Consider the following 19600-nt stretch of genomic DNA (forward strand, 5'->3'; position numbering starts at 1 on the left):
AATTTTAAAACTGATAAATGCGGATTCCAATTACTTAATTATACTAGGAAAAGAATTCCGTACAAGTGCGTTTTTATCTTTTAGCCAGCGCCAAACAACAGGTTTGTCGCACGGCGACAAGGTCTGCCGCACGGCGACAAGGTCCGCCGCACGGCGACAGCTTTGCGACACCAATTTTATTACGATTCGAATTCTTACTCTTTTCTATCGATTTCCGGACTATTTTCTCAATAGAGGTCATATCCCCTGTTTTCAAATAACCAACAATCAATAATCATCAACAATTCTATTCTCTTCTCTATTAAGCAAAAGCTTATTCTTCTCCCTCTTGCTTAGGGATGGCAATCTTAAATGGATATCCGAAGATCCACCCGATATAAATAAATGGAGGAGAATCCGCGTTAAATGGATGAAGGGTGGGTGACGGATGTAGCGGGTGACGGATCGGGTCGGATTCAGGTGGAGCTCCACTTCATCCGTCACCCGATCCGTCATTCGCTTATCACCTGATCCGTCATCCTCCACCCGATTAATAAATTAAAAAATGAAAAATATATGTACATACACAAGCCTAATCTCCTCAATTCTTAAACCCTAGCCCAATATTAAAACGTTCTACACTTCCTTAGTACCCTTCTGCCTTCACTCAATCCCTCTTTCAATCAGCTCCTCACGGCGGCCATTATTCCTCTCACCGACGACCACTCCTTGGATCTGCTCACTCGCGACAATCAGCTAGTATTGGTTGTTGATTTAGGTAATATTCTGCTTTATTTCTCTATTTTATTCTCCTAGTTCATCTCAATCTATAATTTGTATGTTCTTTATTTCGTCTACTTATTAAATTAAGCATATTTTTCATTTGCAATTTGCAAATGTCGCTCAATTTGAAGTAATGTATGTTGGTAATATGAGTGTATAATAATTTATCATGTAGTCATGCCCTTATTTAAAAATCAAACAAAGCAGTTAAGGCTTAGTTTTAAAGGATTAATCCTCTGTATAATTGGCGGCTGGTTGTTACTCTTGTTTATATAATTGTATATTGATGTATCCAGTTGTATATTTAGTTATTATCCTAATCAAATGTTATAATTGTTGATTATATTTTCTTAATTAGTATATTATATGAAATCTTACTCATTTTTTTTATTGGTAGGATGATGAAGAATGCTGCAGGGATTTTTGAAGAAGAAAGACAAAGTTGGAATTGATGTTAAATCTGTTTTTTTTAATAAGTGTTGTTAGTGTGTAATTGAAAATTTGAACTATTAACAACTTTGAATTTAGACAAACTAAAAATTAAGATTCTTCAAAAAAATAAACTAAAAATTAAGAAGTGCAACATCTGTAATTCTAAAATAGAAATTATACGAAGTGTTTATCACCCGATAAGCATCCAATCCACCCGTTTCACCCGCGGATGACGGATGGATCGGATGTGGGTGATGGGTTTAGCGGGTGACGGGTGGATCGAGTGGAGCGGATGGTGGATGCGGGTGAAGCTCCATCCGACCCAAATCCGATCCGTTGCCATTCATACTCTTGCTTTCTAAACCTTCCCTTTTCAAAATACACAATTCCGCATTCACAAGTTCTAGACACACCTAGCCAAGTTCGAAGTTTCCTTCGCCCTAGACGTGAAAGGTTGATAATTTCTGAGGGTTTGGTCCCAAATCCTATTTCATTTCTTTGATTAGATTTATTATTTAATATTTTCCTTGAAGTTACTAACGCGTGTATTTTGTTATTAGAAAGAGGTACGAGGCAACAAAATATGTAATCTAATCACTTCTTTATTATTCTTTTGATATAGAAAGCATGTTTATATTATTTAATTCCTAGTATCATGTTAGGATGTTCTTTATTGCTTTTTAGTATCATGTTTAGGTTGCAACCTATTCTTTTTAATATCATGCTAGTATCATGTTAGGGATGAAGCTTTGATCTTTAATGTTTAGTGACATGCTAGGATTTTTTATTAATCTTATTAGTATCATGCCTAGGATCTTGCTATTAATATTATTATGCTTTGATGAAATTGAGATTATGATGATTGTTATTATTATGTTGCTTGATATATATTATTATTACTATTGTTATTGCTTGATCACGCCTTTTATGCATATTTAAAGGGAATTTGTACTTGAAATCATGCTTAATAAGATAATTAATAATCTGTTTAGGCTAATATGATTTTAGTTCAAGTGATCGCCAATAATAGATTTATTCGTGCATTAATATTCAACCAACATAGAATAAACAGGTTTAGGGTTAACCTATTGATTGTATGTTAGTCAGAAAGCGCACATGAATATGAGAAGAATAAAGTAGAGGCCTATTATTAGGGCGAGTTCTTCCTCTTTTACATTGGATTCGTACCTTCATCCCCAAATATCTAGTCATGGTTCCAGACCACTATGGAGTTAGCGATCTCATGGATCGTGAAGGGGTGTAACCTTCACCCTGTGAACGGTTTATAAGTTCCTAAAACATGTTGGTGACTCTTTTGCTCTTGTTTCCTTCCCTTTGGACGCCACCATACTAAAATGTATGATCACAGTGGGGTTCAAGTTTTGGGATGGCTTGAAATATTCCATACAAAAACTGATCGGAAGCGGCCTCCACCCAGGCATTCCGATCACTTGACCTCACTAAATAATTAGCTTTCTAATAATTTCGTACCCTCTATCAGAATAATACACTTGTTCGAAGGACACCATTCCTTTCAAATAGACCTTGACGATGTCAAGGATCCCAACCCAACCCCACCAGCAGCCAGAAAGAAATGAAAAGTCGATCAGCTGGTGGAGGTGAAGAAAGAAAAGAAATAGCAATCACTGACCGGGGAGCGGTCAGAGGAGCTCCATCCCAAGCCGGCTGGTGAACACATTGACCTCGCTCTTGATTACAACCGTCGACAACTTATTGTTAAGGTGGGGACGGCTGCCTTTGTTAAGTTGGTTGCAGACTTGCACCTTCTGCTGAAAGAATTTAAAGACATCTTTTCCTTTGAAGTGGAAAAGATGCCAGGCATCAGCCCGGATCTCGCTGTCCATAAGCTCGCCATTGATCCAAAAACGAAGCCTATCCGGCAAAAGAAAAAAAATCACGGTGAGGAGAGAAGTCAGGCGGCAGCTGCCGAGGTTAAAAATTTATTAGACGCTGGGTTCATTCGGCCATGTAACTTCCCGGATTGGGTTGCAAACGTTGTGCTTGTAAGGAATCCGAATGGTACCTGGCGCATGTGTGTTGATTACACTGTCTTGAACAAGGCATGTCGAAAGGACATTTATCCGCTTCCAAAGATCGACAGTCTAGCCGACTCTACAGCTGGTCATGCCTTGATGAGTTTTTGGATGTCTACTCGGGCTTTCATCAGATTCCCCTGTGGAAAAAAGATCAAGAAAAGATGCCCTTCATCACTGATCAGAGGTTATTCTATTATAATGTGATGCCCTTTGGCTTGAAAAATTGATAAGTTCATATTTTATATACTTTATTATATCATTTTTACTCTATTTTAGAGTACAAATTATGTGTTTACAAAGATTTTAATGTCTTATTATGAATTTATCTTTGTTAAGCTTAATAGAATACTTTAGTTAATTATGCTACAATATTCTATTATTATGACATATTTTGGAAAGCAATACTAAATTTCCATTCTTTTTGTTATTGCTCTCAGGTTGATTAAGATTATATGAAGAAAAGGAAAATAAAGAAAAGCCCACTACATATCCTCACGTGCTACACTTCACCAAAGAAAAAGGAAGTGGGTTGAAAACCCATTACCTCAAAACCCCAAAAAGGAGAAGAAGCGAAGGAACTAAATTAAAGGAAAACCCTCACAACTACTACGAGTGAAGTATAAGAGTGGGTACTCAACTTTGCCAAAAGTTGCAGATTGGGTACTCAACTTTCATTTGTTGCAGTTAGAGTACTAAACTTTGTACTCAACCTAATTCACTTGTTATAGCCGATTATCAACACCTAATAAATGCAACTTTGATTAATTTTTTTTTTCATTGCCTTGAAGCCTGTGAAGATGAATAATTGTCAGAGTACATATTTAACCAGCAAAATGAGCAATGTAACTGTTTTTCAAAATATGTAGCCGTTACAAATGAAATAGCCAAGGCCAAATAATATATAAGAGTGCTTCTGATCTTTGGTTACTTCACAGCTTGGTTTCTGAAATTTTTCCCCAAAAATTAGTGTTGTTGTTGGGTGAATCTGCAAGTATTAGGAAGAAACGGAAAATCAGTCACCATGTCAAGATTAAGTTCAGGTTTTAGCTCAAGCCCAAGGAGGTGTCACTATGGTTTGCTTATGTCAAGACAAGGGCTTGGACAAAGGACAACCCTGGAAGAAGATTCCTTGCATGTCTAGATTATGATGTAGACACTGAAAGAAGAGGGTGTAAGTATTTCAAGTGGACAGATGTTGAAGCACCAATTGATTGGCAGACTGAAGTTATATTATGTTTGGTGGAGGAAAAGGAGAGGTTGAAACATGAGATGGTGGCCATGAGGAAGCAAGTTTGTGAAGCCAATCAATATGCAAGGAAGATGAAGGCAGAAAACACCTTGATGAAATTCAAAAGGGGTGTAAGAGTGAATTTGAGTTGGCAAGTGTGGGGCATTATTGTTGCTGCAGCTATTGTGATTTACTTTTATTTTAGGCAAAGCAAAATGTAAGCAGTTGTAGGTAGTATGTTACCTTAGTTGTTATTGCTGCTTATTCTCTTCTTTGCTAGGTCCTGTAACAGTTAAAAATGTACTCAGATGATGCTATTTGGCAAATGAATTGAATAAAAATTGTTTTGTTAACCCACCTGCAGTGCCTGTGATGTTATAGTTGTTGGATCATGCTGACTTTGTTGTGATGAAGGGGGGTATTCTTCACTGCAAGAATACATAGTCTGCTCCCCATCATAGTCGGAGTAAAATGCCCTTTGAACAGGTTGTCTTGGTGCAACAACAGGATTTTGGGGGTTAAAACTACCCTGCATTTAAGTTAAAAAAAAAAGTTCACACCTAAATGCAAAATTATTGACAAAAAAATTCAAAATTTAATTTTGCTTACTTTTGCAACTCTCTGAAACCCATTTGGGTAAGTGTAGATCCCCACTCCCCTCATATGCATGGGTAGTTAAGCTTTAGGTGGTGCCCTAGTTGCAGAAGCGCAGTTTTCACTATTTCTGGTGTTGCTTCTGTCTTCTGCAGCAACATTTTTGCACCCCTTTTGCATTATGACCTTGCACACAACACATTCTGCAAGTGATTACACCTCCTTTCCTCTTGAGCTTCCCTGTTGCAGTAACTTCTGCTGCCTGCATTCTTCTCTTTGTTTTTGGCCTATGACTAATCTTCTTGAGCTTTGGTGGCAAAACAAGGTCATTACTTAATGGCCATTCTTGAGGGCCATTTAAAGGCTCTAACAAGTGCTGATATGCCTTCAGGTAAGTGGATTTTGTGAAATATTCATTCACATATGGCTCAGGATGGTCTGACTTGTTCCACACTACAACTACAACATGTTTGCAGGGGATGCCACTAATTTGCCAAGCTTTGCAGCTACAGGTTCTCTGAGCAAGGTTAACAACGAATTTATCTTGAGTAACACCTTCTCTGACCCCATAACAAAACCCACCATCCCAGTATGCATTCCAACCCCTAGCCCAAATCTTGCATCTTTCCAACTTTTGGTGGATCCTAGGGCACAAAACCATTTCTTTGTTGGCAATCTGATCTCTTTTCTTATGTAGCCTCTCCATTACACTTTCCCTTATGTCTTCTAACATGGTGATTATGGGTTTATGCCTTGAATTAAGAATGTATGCATTAAACACCTCACTCATGTTGTTATCAACACTGTCACAACATGAAAGAGAGGTGTAAAATGCCCTGCACCATTTTTTGTAGTTTCTGTTCATAAGATCCTCAGCTGCATCTTCTGAGATAGTTCTCATTAGCCCAATGTTTGCATTGAATTCATTCTCAGTTGTACTTTTGGCAATCTTCCAAAACTACTTTCTAAATTCCAAACCCCCACCAAAGACTGATCTGAAATTACAATATACATGTCTTGCACAAACCCTTGTCTCAACTTCAGGGAATGTGTTTACAACAGCAGCAAACAGACCCTTCTGTTGGTCTGACATAAATGTGTACCCTGCCCCACCATAAGTACCTAAATCAGAACCTAGAAGCTCTAAGAACCAAGTCCATGAATTCGTGCTCTCTACCTTCACTACTGACCATGCTATTGGGAACATCTGATTGTTCTCATCCCTCCCTACATCCACTAATAGATGACCACTAAAAGGCCCCTTCAGAAAGCATCCATCCAAGGAAATGATCCTCCTGCAGCCACCAAGGAATCCCTTCTTAAGAGCATCAAAACACAAGTAAATTCTTTCAAACAAATTGGCATTCATTTTCAGTTTTACTGTGTTTGCCCTGTTACTTCTCAGAATTTTAGCTGCATATTTAGGAAGCAAACCAAATTGTTCCTCATACTCACCAACAATGAGTTTCTGCCCTAGTTTTCTTGCTCTGAATGCTAGGTACCTACTTACTTTCAACCCTTTTTCAAGCCATATAGTCTCAATGATGTCATGCACATTCATGTATGGGTTTACTTTGAATTTGGTCTGGAAAAACCTAGCCACCCATGAGGCTATTATTTTCTTGCTTGTTGGCTCCCTACCACAAGTATGCTCACCAACATGACTTTTAACCATGAAATTCCTTTTCCCTCTCTCCTAAGAAGCCCAAATCTTCCAAGGACAACCTTTGTCCTTACTTTTGCAATGCCCACCAACCCTATTTTTGTCATTCCTACTAAAATGAGTGTCTCTACCAGTCTCAATACAATAGTCACTAATAGCTTTCTTAAATGTGGTTGAATTCTCAAATGACTGACCAACAAAAAACTTGCTTGTGCTCCCTACACATCCTCCTTTCCTAATATTCTTTCTTTTACCCTCAAGTTGTACCAAATACCCAAAGTCCTCCTCATCAGATGACTTATAAGGGCTGTCTTTCCCACTAAGTCCATCAAAATCACTTGCATAACCTGATGGATCTTTGCCCTTTGTTTCTGCTAGCTTTCTCAACATGATCAATTCATCCTCATATGATTTCTCCTTCTGTTTATCTTCATTCAACTTTGTTCTTGCATTCACAATCTCTGCATCATCTTTATCTGACCCCACAGTATCATTATCTATAAATGGATCACTACTCCTAGGCACACCACTATTTAGGAGTTCAACAAATGAGCCATATCCACCTAGTCCAATACCTATGTGTTGAGGTACATGTGCATGTTCATGTTCATGTTCATGTTCTGTAAATATGTCAATAACCCAAAACTCCAATAACAGTGACAGAAAGGGATCACAAGACCTAGTATCAAACCCCAGAAACCTTATCCCAGATTGAAAATCCTTTCTAGGGTCCAAGAAATGCACTTTCACTATGTCTATATACCCTAAACTGTCAACAACTTATTTCACATTCCCCACCACTAGTTAGAGTCAACATCTTCTGGTATGTCATCAAATGTATTGACCCTTCCCCCATTGTATATAATTTGACCCTCATCTTGAACCCATTCCCCACCATGATGAACTATTATGCAAGGTTTCAAATGCATCATTATCTGTTATACAAACATGGGAATATTGTTCAATAATCGATTGTATTCATCTGTCAATTGAGTATCTGTATACATACATATATATATATATATATATATATATATGCATACAAATGAAATAAACTAAGTAAAGCTGTAAATATTGACACAAGTTCATATATAATTACTAATTTCATTCCTTTCTTAAAATAATTTCATTACATCCATTCAAAAGGTAGGCTCAACTACAGCCGACAATCACCAACAATCTGTCATGGCATAGTGACAAGTACCAACATCATAAAACTTGTCACAAAAACCTACAGCATCCACAAAAACCTACTTATGCCATGACAGTAGAAACACCTAACAACAACTAAAACAAAGTTCATTTTTTACATCAGAAAAAAAGGATCAACTTCAGCTTAAACTAGTAGCATCCCCCCAAAAAAAAGCTTTAACATGCTGCACCTAAGACACCCCACCCCCTGCTCCTACTACTCCTCCTTGAACAGGAGTGGGAAACCATCAAAGTAAACGGTCATGTCCTTGTTAAGCCACGCATGGAGGTCGCGGCCATCATTGAACAACACATCCTAAAGGATCCACTCCTGTATAGCAGCCCTAGGGCCATGGAAAGGGTAGCTGAAGTTCAGGTGACGAAGGCGCCACCAGACCCACCACTTCTTGCAGGTCTGCTCCACACTGTCCCTGTCCTCCCAAAGTAGGCGGGTGAATATGTGTGTCACCAACACATCCTACTGGCTGAAGAGAGGGTGTTCATCAGCAAGGGCGTCCATACCTAAAGGCCAACATTTTTTAACCATAAGTAATTGAGGTGTACTTAGACTAAGCCTCTCTTGAACATACTACCCACATACCTTATTTTCTCCATATTTAAAACAAATTCAACACTAATCAAGATTATATTATTTGTTTAATCTAAGTCAAACACTTTTACAACAAAAATAAAATACAACCACCATAGAGTTAAGTATACTTCACTCAAACACCATATGATACTCATGCGAAAAAGACAAACAACCACTTTCAAGAACAACAAAACAACCAACAAGTACAAGATTCATCACCATAAATACAAATAATAAGAATATACCTTGTCCAGATGCTCTTTTCGCTAGTTTCCTGTCCCTTTCTTCAGCAACATTCACGGTTGGCCAAGTCATCAAATAATAAATATTGCCACTTTCTTCTATTGAAGTTCTTTTTAATGGAGTAAATGATGAAGGTCCCCCCCCCTTTCTACTTGCTTTTATAGGGAAAAGGGAGATAAAAGGTTGTCTGAAATAAGGAGGGAGGGGTAGTCTTGGGAAGCTTGTAAAAGAACCTTCATGAAGATTAGTTTCCCGCCACTCGTTGATGAGCATTGATACAAGAGAAAGCATCTTCGCTCGTTTACCAATGAAGGTAATCATTACTCTGTTTTTCGAAATTTAAAATAAATAAAAAAAATTTCTTTAACCGGTCGAAACCGGATACAACAGGTCACTTGCCGGAATATTCCCTCCGATTAGTACTCTTCCAAAGTTAAGTACCCAAATTGCCACTTCTGAAAGTTAAGTACCTTATTTGCAACTTTTGGCAAAGTTGAGTACCCAACATTATACTTACACAGAAGACGAAAAGGAGACAGACACGCAGAGGAAGACGGAGATGCAACAAGTAAGGGATGTGAAGGAGGAACCAGCCTAACAGGCACTAGGTCGGCGACTAGCTTTGCGGTGAGCCGTGACTGGTGCAGCAACCCGATTACACATCAAGCAATGAGCAGCTTTCTTATTTTCTTCCTTTAAAGTTTATGCAATTAATTGATTTTGGGTTGATTTGACATTTTTAATATTAATTCTTCATCAATTAGTTGTGTTCTCCTAATTTTCAGGTCCGGCTAAATTTCCTTCTTCTAGGTTAGGGATGTAGTCTCTTATTATCTATCAATGAATTGAATTATTTTTTTTGGGTTTGATTTATATGATTGCAATTTGATATTCTTGTTTTATTTCGTATGATTAATCTGGCCAATTGATTGTATGTTTAAGGTATTGATTTATTAGCGGGAGTGAACTTTCAAGACTAGTTCGTGGGATTATCAAACATCAAGTAGTATAATTTTAGGAATAGTTATACACTTGGGGTGGTCTTTATTGAATTCTTATTCTTAATGAGTTTATGTCAATTGTTGTGATCACGGAAGTAGACATGAGATTGAAAAAAATATACGTTTTCTACCTTGGGAGAGGAGATAACATACTATTGGTAATTCGATCATTGTTAATTATATTTTTTTCAACCCTAGAATTAGTTTAATTTCATTTTAGAGCGTAATTGGCGAAACCCGAAACCTAGAACTATTAATTTAACTCATACTTGTTTGTCGTTTTTATTAGTTTACAAATTATATCCTTTATAGTTTTAGTAGTACTTTTCTCATATTTTCCGTCGTCTAAATAATGTTTTTGTTTCTTAATTCGGTAATTGAGTAGACCTCTTTGGGGATACGATACCTTGCTCACCTTATATTTACAGTAATTGACACGTACACTTGCGGTAGATTTAGGCCCAACCAAGTTTTTGGCGCCGTTCGGAGGCAATAATTCAATATCATACCATAGAAACTTTTGTATTAGTTTAGACTTTATTTTTAATTCTGTTATTATTAGACCGTATTTTTTCATTTTTTTTTTGTGTTTGTTATTTATTTTCTGTTTGTGTCGCTTAGAGTTTGAAAAAAAATTAGCTGCTGTTATTTTCAATCTGTTTTCTGTATTTTGCAGTTTGAATAAAAAAAATTTATGTTGCTGCTACTGCACACAACAATAGTTTAAAGGAGGAAAAAAAATTATGCCTTTCTAATTCTGTTTTCGTTTGAGTTTCAGCATTATAGTCTACTTTTTACTGTTATTTTATATTAGTGTATGCCACGTACTAATCGTACTTTAATTCCTTTTGATCCAGAAATCGAAAGAACGTTGCATGCATTAAGGAGACTCCAAATTTCTAAACAAGAACCTTTAATTCCTAACTTGGAGTCGCTTTTCTCAAAAACTGAAAACATGGTAGAACCACTACCTAAGATGTTACGTGAGTATGCAATGCCCGATGCTAGTTCAACCTCTGCAAGTATAGTAAGACCTTCTGTCCAAGCTAATAATTTTGAACTTAAGCCTGCTTTAATTCATATAGTTCAGCAAGATCAGTTTGGGGGATCACCTATTGAATGTCCATTAGAACATTTAGCTAATTTCCTCGAAAATTGTGATACCATTAAGCTAAATGGGTTAAGTGAAGATGCTATTAGACATAGGTTGTTTTCATTTTCTCTTAGAGATAAGGCAAGGAAATGGTTGTCTTCTAAATCGTCTGATCCTTTCACTACTTGGACTTCTTTATCTCAAGCTTTTCTGAATAAATTTTTCCCACCTGCTAAAACAGCTAAATTGCGTAATGACATCACTAATTTCACTCAAAATGAATTAAAGTCATTATATGAGTCTTGGGAAAGGTTTAAAGATTTGCAACATCAATGTCCTCACCATGGAATACCTGATTGGTTACTTGTGCAAACTTTTTATAATGGCTTAAATCACTCTATTATAAGTATTATAGATGCTGCAGCAGGTGGTGCTTTAATGAGTAAGACTACTGAAGAAGCTAATAAGTTATTAGAAGAACTTGCTTTTAATAATTATGGTTGTTCTAGTGAAAGATCAGTTGCTAAAAAGAGTACTGGGATGTATGATGTGGATGGTATTAACATGTTAAATGCCAAGGTTGATAATTTGACTAAAATTTTCAGTAAAATGAGTAATGTTAGTCTTATTTCTAGTCCTGATTTGTCTTGTGATAATTGTGGGGGTGCACATGCTAATAATGATTGTCCTAATTTTGAACAAGCTCAATTTGTTTCTAATTATAATCGATCACAAAATGACCCCTACTCTAATACTTATAATCCTGGCTGGAAGAACCATCCTAATTTTTCTTGGAGAGATCAAGGAAACCAAGATAATAATATTAGACCACAAAACCCACCTGGTTTCCCACAAAGACAACAACAATAACAACAAGAGAGACCTTCATGGGAATTGGCTATTGAAAAACTTGCTAATGCTACTTCCGAGAGATTTATAAAATTGGAAAATAAGGTTGATCAATTAGCTAATACAACTAAAAATATGGAAATTCAAATTAGACAAATAGCTGATGGTATTAATTCTAGGAGTCAAGGAAGTTTGCCTAGTAAAACTGAGGTTAATCCTAAAGAACAATGTAACTTTGTCACCTTAAGAAATGGTAAAATCTTTGATGATGTTCAATCTCAAACCAGAGAGATAGTGAGTGAAAATTCCAAGAATGAAATTGAAAATCAATCTGAAGATAACAATGATGATTATTATAAACCTGTTACTCTTAAGCCATATGTACCTACAATTCCTTTTCCTCAAAGACTTACGCAAAACAAAGTGGATAATCAATATGAAAAGTTTTTGAAAATGTTTAAACAATTGAAAGTTAACGTTCCTTTTGTTGATGCTTTGATGAAAATACCCTCTTATGCTAAATTTCTCAAGGAAATCATGTCTAAAAAGAGAAAATTGGAGGACTATGAGACTACTGCTTTAAGTGAAGAATGTAGTGCTGTAATTCAAAAAAGCTTCCACCTAAATTGAAAGACCCTGGCAGTTTTTCTATTCCTTGCACTATTGGTGATATTAATTTTTCTAAAGCTTTATAGGTGCTAGTGTTTCTCTTATGCCATTCTCTCTTTACAAGAATCCAGGCTTAAATGACTTAAAACACGCTACCGTGACTTTACAACTTGCTGATAGGTCCATTAAATATCCTCTAGGAGTTATGGAAAATGTGCTGATGAAAGTTGATAAGTTTATCATTCCTGTTGATTTCATTATTCTTGATATGGATGAGGATGTTAATGTCCCTATTATTCTAGGAAGACCATTTTTAGCTACTGCTAGTACTATAATTGATGTTAAAAATGGTAAGCTAACTTTTAAAATTGGCGAGGAAGAGGTGCATTTCGATTTGTTTCAAGAAAAAAATACTCTCCTGTTTCTGATCATGTGTTCAGAGTTGATGAAATCACTGGTTTAGATAGAAGATCAATAGATTTTGTTTTTGAAAATACCCTCGAAGTATGTCTATCAAGTGCAAGTACAACTCAAGATGAATATGCATACTTAATAGAGATTGCAAATGCTATTGAAGCATGCCCACCATGGAAGAAAAGAGGTAATTTTTTGGAGATAATTGGCCAGCGGTTCAAACCTTACTTAGGCTGTGAGATAGGGCATGAGATGGTACCTAAAGAAGTGACTGACTTCTTAGAAGACCCTGGTTAAGAACACTCATGATAGTCAGGCTCGGGACTTAAAACACGCGCTACTTGGGAGGAAACCCAAGCTCTTTTCTTTTTTGTTTCTCTCGTTCCTATTTTTTTATTATTTTTTTTTCTGCCTATTTCTTTTTCTGTTTCCCTTTGCTGTTAAGAAATTAATGAAGATGGTGAGCTGGAAACTTAAATTCAAATTGAAGAGAAGAGAGTAACTGTTTTGCTAGCTATAATCTGGTGGAATATGTTGCTTCAGAGAAGTAGCTGTTATGCGTCAGGTGGTGCCGGTTAGTGTTGTTGCTGAGCTTTGGATGCTGCAAATACCAAGCTTCAATTTCCATCAGGTTGTCTCTTTCCATGCCCTTAAATTCCTTTTTTTTGGGTTCTTGGCTGCCATAACTACACCTACTCTCTGCTTTTCAGTTCTGTTTATTAACATTGAGGACAATGTTTGTCCTTAAGTGTGGGGGAGAGGTCTTAGAAATTTTCTGCAATCGCCTTTTGTGTTTTAAAATGATAGTTCGATTTCTTTGTGTTGCCATGTATGAAGCATGGCTGGGATTTTGTGCAGGTTTTCAATGAGTAACAATTTTGATAAATGCGGGGAAGTGCTGCCAAATTTTCTGCACATGCTTCATGAAATTTCTAAAAAAAAAAAAAGGTTTTGTTTTGATTGTCACTAATTGACTTATTTTGGATCAATAAGAAAAAAAAATACATGGTATGTAAAGATAGCATAAGTCCTTCATTGACATTGTTTGTGATATTGTTTGTGACTTTGTGGTAAGATGGATTGCTTTTCCCCTATGCGATGAATCCCGAAAGGAGGGCCACAAACCTCGTAAGACTCAATTTTCTACATATATATCCTTCTTCTTGCTTGCTCAAATTGGGACTTGTATTTTAGCTTCCTGAGATCAAAGACCAAAGTGTATGAGAAATGATAAAGGCATTATTTTTCTTTACGGATTAGAACCTTCAGAATTAGGCTCACTCATATTTTTTTTCTTTTACATTTTTACCTGTTGCTTAGCCCTGTTGTGCCGTAATATCCATCATTTGGCTAATCCTACATTACAAGCTTATGGCCTTTACCTATGCCTTGCTAAAAGGAGTGATGTTATTATTGAGTTATGTCGTAAGTTTTATAATAGAAAAGGGAAGAACAAATTGAAAGTATGAAAAGAAGCAAAAAAAATGAAAATGATGAAAAAGGGGTTATAAGTTGAAAATAAAAGCAAAAATATTGTACAATCGAAAAAAAAGAAAGAAAAAAAAATAAAAGCAAAAATATTGTACAATCAAAATAAGTTGAAAATGATGAATGTATGATGAAAAAGGGGTTATAGTTTAAAAATTGGAGTACGGTGATGATATATTAGTAAGAGTTGAATATGATCTCCATTTCTAAAGGTTGTGTACTACTCTTTTAGCTTGGCATTTTTACCACCACTTTCCCAAATATTCACACCCTTAACCCTAGCCTCATTAAAACCATATGAAAGTCCTTTTGATCTTTATATGCTATTGGTCTACATATTGGTGGAGGGTTAGATTTTGTGAGGGTCATCAAACCGAAGAGAGGCATGAGCTAAACGGTTAAGCATCCCTAGTGTTTTGGGTAGTTTTACCCATGCCACGTGGGCCAATCAGAGGGCGACACGTGTCACCCTAGGATTAGTCCAAAATGGACCAACCCTTGCTTGACACGTGGCACTCTAAGAAAATGGGAGAAAAGGCGGCCTTCAAGGGCCCAAATCCCGAGAAAGCTTCTCATCAGGATTAGGTCACAGTGACCTAACTAAGGGCACGAATCCAGATGACCCAATAAATAGGGGAATTCCCCCCAATTTTGGGGGCACGTTCAATCATTTATTACAATCCCACATTCTCTCACATCAGAGAAAAAACACCTAATCTCGGAATCCGAGAAGATCTCAACTTGGAATGTAGACAACTTAAAGAAGTACTACTTCTGAGAATTGTAAATTTTTGTTAATGAGAAGCCTATCAATGAAAAAGTTACTTTTTGTTTCCAATTACGTTATTTGTTGCTTTATATGCATACGTAATTTTTCGTACACTATTCATAAATATTAAGCTAAGTCAAGGATTTAGCGGCTATACAACCGTCTTGAAAAAGAGATGTGGCCAATGGCCGGATGATAATATGTTTTATAAATTCGTCTACTTCAATGCGAGTATGGCGTCCCGCGACGCCCTTCCGGGTGAAAATCGTCGCAGAGGGCATTTTATCATTTGCTCTACAAACGCATATAGACGACAAAAATTGAACGACCTAATTGGTCAACTCATAGCCGTTTGACCAGAATAATCTAAAGAACGACTAAGTTTTCGAAAGACCGGATGTCCAAAGACATCAGCCGGTGACCGACTGAAGTTCTTACTTAGGTTATTTATACCAAAATTATGCAAGTCCTCCCAATGGGGAAAAGGACATTGAGTGTAATTACACTACAAACACCCCAGAAGGTCTTTAACCGCCTGGGTAAGAGGCTAAAATGCCTGTAACAATGGACGCCTGTGCACTTGGTTTGGGGCAATCACTATTGTGATTGATTGACTTAGGAACATCTCATACTCCTTAAAGTATCAAACTTTCCCAAGTCAATCAATCAATCTAACCTGAAACCAAACACATAGCCGCCCAGGGCAGGTACAGTCGGATTATTATTTGTCGCATGCTATTAAAGAGTTAGGCAAAAATTCAAGTATATATGTATGCAAGATTCAAATACAGAAATTTGAAACAAAATGTGCAAAACCGACTCAGTCGGTATTTCCATAAAATAAAAACCCAACCAAAACGGTTGGGTAGAATATTGTTGACCAGAAAACCATCTAGGAAAAAGAAAAATTGTCAAAGGATTACATCCAAATACATGGCGCACAGGCCGGAAATGCAGTAAGATTTTACTCGCATGGGCCAGGGAACCTCAAATGGTGACCTTAAGGGACTAGCCATACCTTGCTCTATTATCTGCAAGATGTCATCACCTACAGCAGCTGCAGAGCTCCGAGCCGCTTTTAGCTTCTCGCCTGACTTGGGCGCCGCCTCGGCCCCAAATTTGCCTAGGTCAATACCCAGGCTGAAGCCCTGCATGTTAATGCTTTTCCCCCCGATATTGAGGCGGGTCTTCCCAATCGGAGGCACAGAAGCCGTCTGGGATGAGGAAACCTTCTGAGACTTGGATGAGCTGTCAACAGTCTCATCCGATTTTTGTTTGAAGAGATTTTGGAGGGATCAAGGAACATCCTGAAAGGCAAATGATACAATGGGTATACATCCGCTAGTAAAACGGCTCTATCGGAAGACATAAAATTTAAAGCAAAAAGGTTAAATAGTGGATACCTGACCCTTTGGCTGCCAAGTCCCTCTTTTATTTCTCCGCCTTATCTTTGCGGACCTGGGCTGCAGAACGTCTGGGGGTCTCTGTTCAGAAACCATCTCTCTACCTTGTTCTGCCCAAAAAACAAAAAGCAGTCTGTCAGTGCAAATGAAGATGAGAAAATAAAAGCGAAAGCGACACAATAGTAGTACAGACGACAAAATAAATGTCGGTTGTATGAAGACATACGTCTAGTAAATGCAGTACTGAGACCACAAGCGGACAAAAAGGCCTCATCTCTCAACCACACATGCCGGGGGATCCAATTCTTTAGCACATAAATCAGCTCCCCGGTTGAGATGGGCGTAGTAGTCAGTTCAAAAAAGATTGACTCTATAATGCTGTCATAGTCCTCATCCGGGATTCGGGGGAGGACACACTTCTGACCCAATAGTTCAAAAAAGCCCGACTCTATAATGTTGTCATAGTCCTCACGGTTCTCTCTTTCCTTGGAAGAAGACACCAGATAGAAGCGCTCCTTCCAGTTATCCCACTTAGACGGTTTGTCTAAGGTCATTTAGTACTTGGGGTAGGTGGTGAGAAAGTACCACGCTCTCCACCCGCCTGGGCTTCTACTTAAGTAGTGCATGTGCGCAAAAGCCTCCCAGCCGGGATGGAGTCCTTGCCATTCACATGCAGCTATGTAACCTAAAATGTTGACCCAAGAATTTGAAGTCAACTGCCATACGCCCAAGCCGTATCCCCGGAGGATGGCTTTAATAGCGTCAAGAAGGGGGAGGGGGAGGCCGGCTATGAACGCCGCCCCATAACAGCCAAAATACCGGTTGACATTCATCTGTTCGTCCTCCCAAGCAATGGTGCCTAACTCAGGCGGCACCCGGATGTCAAATCCGTCTCCTAGAGGGTACTTGAGTTTGAAATTGTCTAAACCCTTCTCCATTGAAGCTATATCTTTGGCTGACACATGGATCTCGTTCGGGTTGTTTTTATCAAGCTAGTCTTTTCGCTCTTTCTCCTCGCTATCCTCAAGAGGAGGGAGATCATCATCATCACTATCACTACTATCCTCAAAGCTAGACCCTGTGGCAGTGTTTCCCCCGTCTTTTTCCTGGGAGACCTCTTCCCCGTCTGATCTAGAGGCAGACGCGGTGTCTTCCCCGTCTCTATTCAGGGTCAATTTCTTGAGACCCAACATTAAAGGCGGCCTCCTCACCGTCTTCATCCTCCTCTTCATTTAAGATTCCATCACTTGGGGTCCCAGATGGAGAGTACTCCCCCATATCAATTTGCATGTCTACCTGACAGGCTAAAGTCGTAGTCACCTAATCAAAAATAATTCCTAAATCCTCTAACTATGCAGATAGGGAAGAAGGGTCGAACCACAGGGAAACGAGTCAATTTATTCCTAATTAATTAAGAGCAATCTAAATTATCAAGTAACCAATTTGTTATTATTAAAAGGAAACTAAACTACGAAGGTTAAGGGTAAAGAGAATGAAATCAATGAGTAAAAGACCTAGGGAATAGGTTCACCAATAAATAATATTCCAAGGTAAAACATAATAATCAATCATCAATGCATCAATTAATCAGATCATAAAGGGCTTTCGCTACGTATTACAATCACAGAATTAATCTACCGGTATTAAATCTCATCTCTCGAATCTCGACTTAACCATTTATAAATTAGTCTGCCTATTGAAACTAAGCCTAAACATCAATTCTCATCTCTCGAATCTCGAATCAATATTGCTAAACTCATACAAATTAAATCTGGCCAAATCTAATTGCATAGCATTAAATCAATCAATAGGAAATTAATCAAGAATTGACAATCAACAATAATAAATTACCCCTTCATATTATTTATGGATCTCAACAAACCCTAGAAAGAAAACTACTCGCACATAATTAAATCTAAACTAATCAAAGCAATTAAACAAGTCATGATGGGAGAAAGAGATTAAATTACTAAAAAGAATAGAGAAGAAATTGTTACCAAAGTTAAGGGAAATAAAGGATGGAATTAAACCAAGAGTTGTAGAGAGAGAAACAAGAGAGATAATACTACAAAGAGTTTAATTAAGGGGAGGAGAGAGAAAAGTTAGAGAGAGAAAGAAAGTAAGAAGGAGTAAAGAGAGAATAATAGAGAGAGTGTGGTCGAAAAGACGCTAAACTTGCTTAACAAAAATATATTTATACTAAGCTAACAAATCCTAAGCTAAAACAAATAAATCCGACGCTTAACTTCCTCCAGAAACACGCGCCCGATCGGGCGGATCGGGCCCGCCTTTTTGCTTTGTCTTCATAATCTGGGCACTCGCCCGATCGGGCCCGGTCTTTCTTAGCCATTGCTTCCTTTTATTTCTTTGTTTCTTTGGGCTTAAACTCATAAGAGGCCCAACCATTGTCTTCCTTGGTCCATAGTTCGGACCAATTCCACGAACCAATCCCTTAGTCACCGATACGATCGGTCTTGGGCTACAAACAACGGTCATGAATGTGCTACAAGCTCCAATATCTCGTAGAGGCCGGAAAACCATAGGAATCACCGACAAATCCGGGAAATTCCTACAAAACAAATGTCAACTCTACAAAACACTTGAAACCACACATTAGTACTAAAAGTAGCCCCGAAGAGCTCAAATATGCATATATTTGACTGTGGGACGGGGGATAAAATACTATATAAAATAGACATATCACTACTATCCGTCAGCCGGTGTCACTTCATCAAACGGTACCTCCAATACACCGTCTCTCCTTTGCCGTATGATGGTTGTTTGTTTGGTTCTAGCCATTGTGTCCTGCATAGACACAGAGAGGGTCGGTTTGGGGGATGTACAAAATTGCTCCATGCACCTAGAGACGGCACCCTCAGTCCTAGACTTAGCTGTACTAGGAGATCGGCTGACTACTGACCTAGGTTGTGCCTTGTGTGTTGGTGATGAGTCCATTTATTGAATGAAATTATGTAAACGGAAAAAACAATAATGAGCTGGAGGGGGTAGAGACGGTAACTTTAAAATCGACTCTGGAAAGGGTCAAGCGTTGACCGGCTGCAGACGAATTGAAGGTGACCTTGCTTGTATATAGAACAAGGGGTTGCTAAACCGGCTGAGCGGGCGGGTGAAAGGAGGCTGTTTATGTTTGACACTGACGGTTGTCAGAGCTTCTCTCTCTAAACCTTTGACTTTCTCTCTCTAGAATACTT

At 37.9% G+C, this 19600-nt stretch overlaps 3 protein-coding genes and 1 non-coding gene across 4 annotated transcripts; 2 read left to right on the forward strand and 2 right to left on the reverse strand.

The window, feature by feature from the left end:
• Positions 1-5197: 5197 nt before the first annotated feature.
• On the reverse strand, positions 5198-5974 carry LOC145588833 (uncharacterized). The gene has a single exon (XM_081645430.1). The coding sequence runs from the start codon at positions 5972-5974 to the stop codon at positions 5198-5200; it is 777 nt and encodes a 258-aa protein (XP_081501556.1).
• Positions 5975-10718: 4744 nt separating this feature from the next.
• Positions 10719-11726, forward strand: LOC145588834 (uncharacterized). The gene has a single exon (XM_081645431.1). The coding sequence runs from the start codon at positions 10719-10721 to the stop codon at positions 11724-11726; it is 1008 nt and encodes a 335-aa protein (XP_081501557.1).
• LOC145590415 (small nucleolar RNA R71) lies at positions 11100-11206 on the reverse strand. The gene has a single exon (XR_014102018.1). It is a non-coding gene; the product is annotated as a small nucleolar RNA R71 (small nucleolar RNA).
• Positions 11727-11840: 114 nt separating the features above from the next.
• On the forward strand, positions 11841-13025 carry LOC145588835 (uncharacterized). Its single transcript, XM_081645432.1, has 3 exons — positions 11841-12297; positions 12401-12664; positions 12778-13025. The coding sequence occupies exons 1-3, from the start codon at positions 11841-11843 to the stop codon at positions 13023-13025; spliced, it is 969 nt and encodes a 322-aa protein (XP_081501558.1).
• Positions 13026-19600: the final 6575 nt, after the last annotated feature.

The sequence above is a fragment of the Chenopodium album genome, chromosome 17 (genome assembly GCF_948465745.1).
Source record: "Chenopodium album chromosome 17, dcCheAlbu1.1, whole genome shotgun sequence".
In the NCBI taxonomy this organism is placed as follows: domain Eukaryota; kingdom Viridiplantae; phylum Streptophyta; class Magnoliopsida; order Caryophyllales; family Amaranthaceae; genus Chenopodium; species Chenopodium album.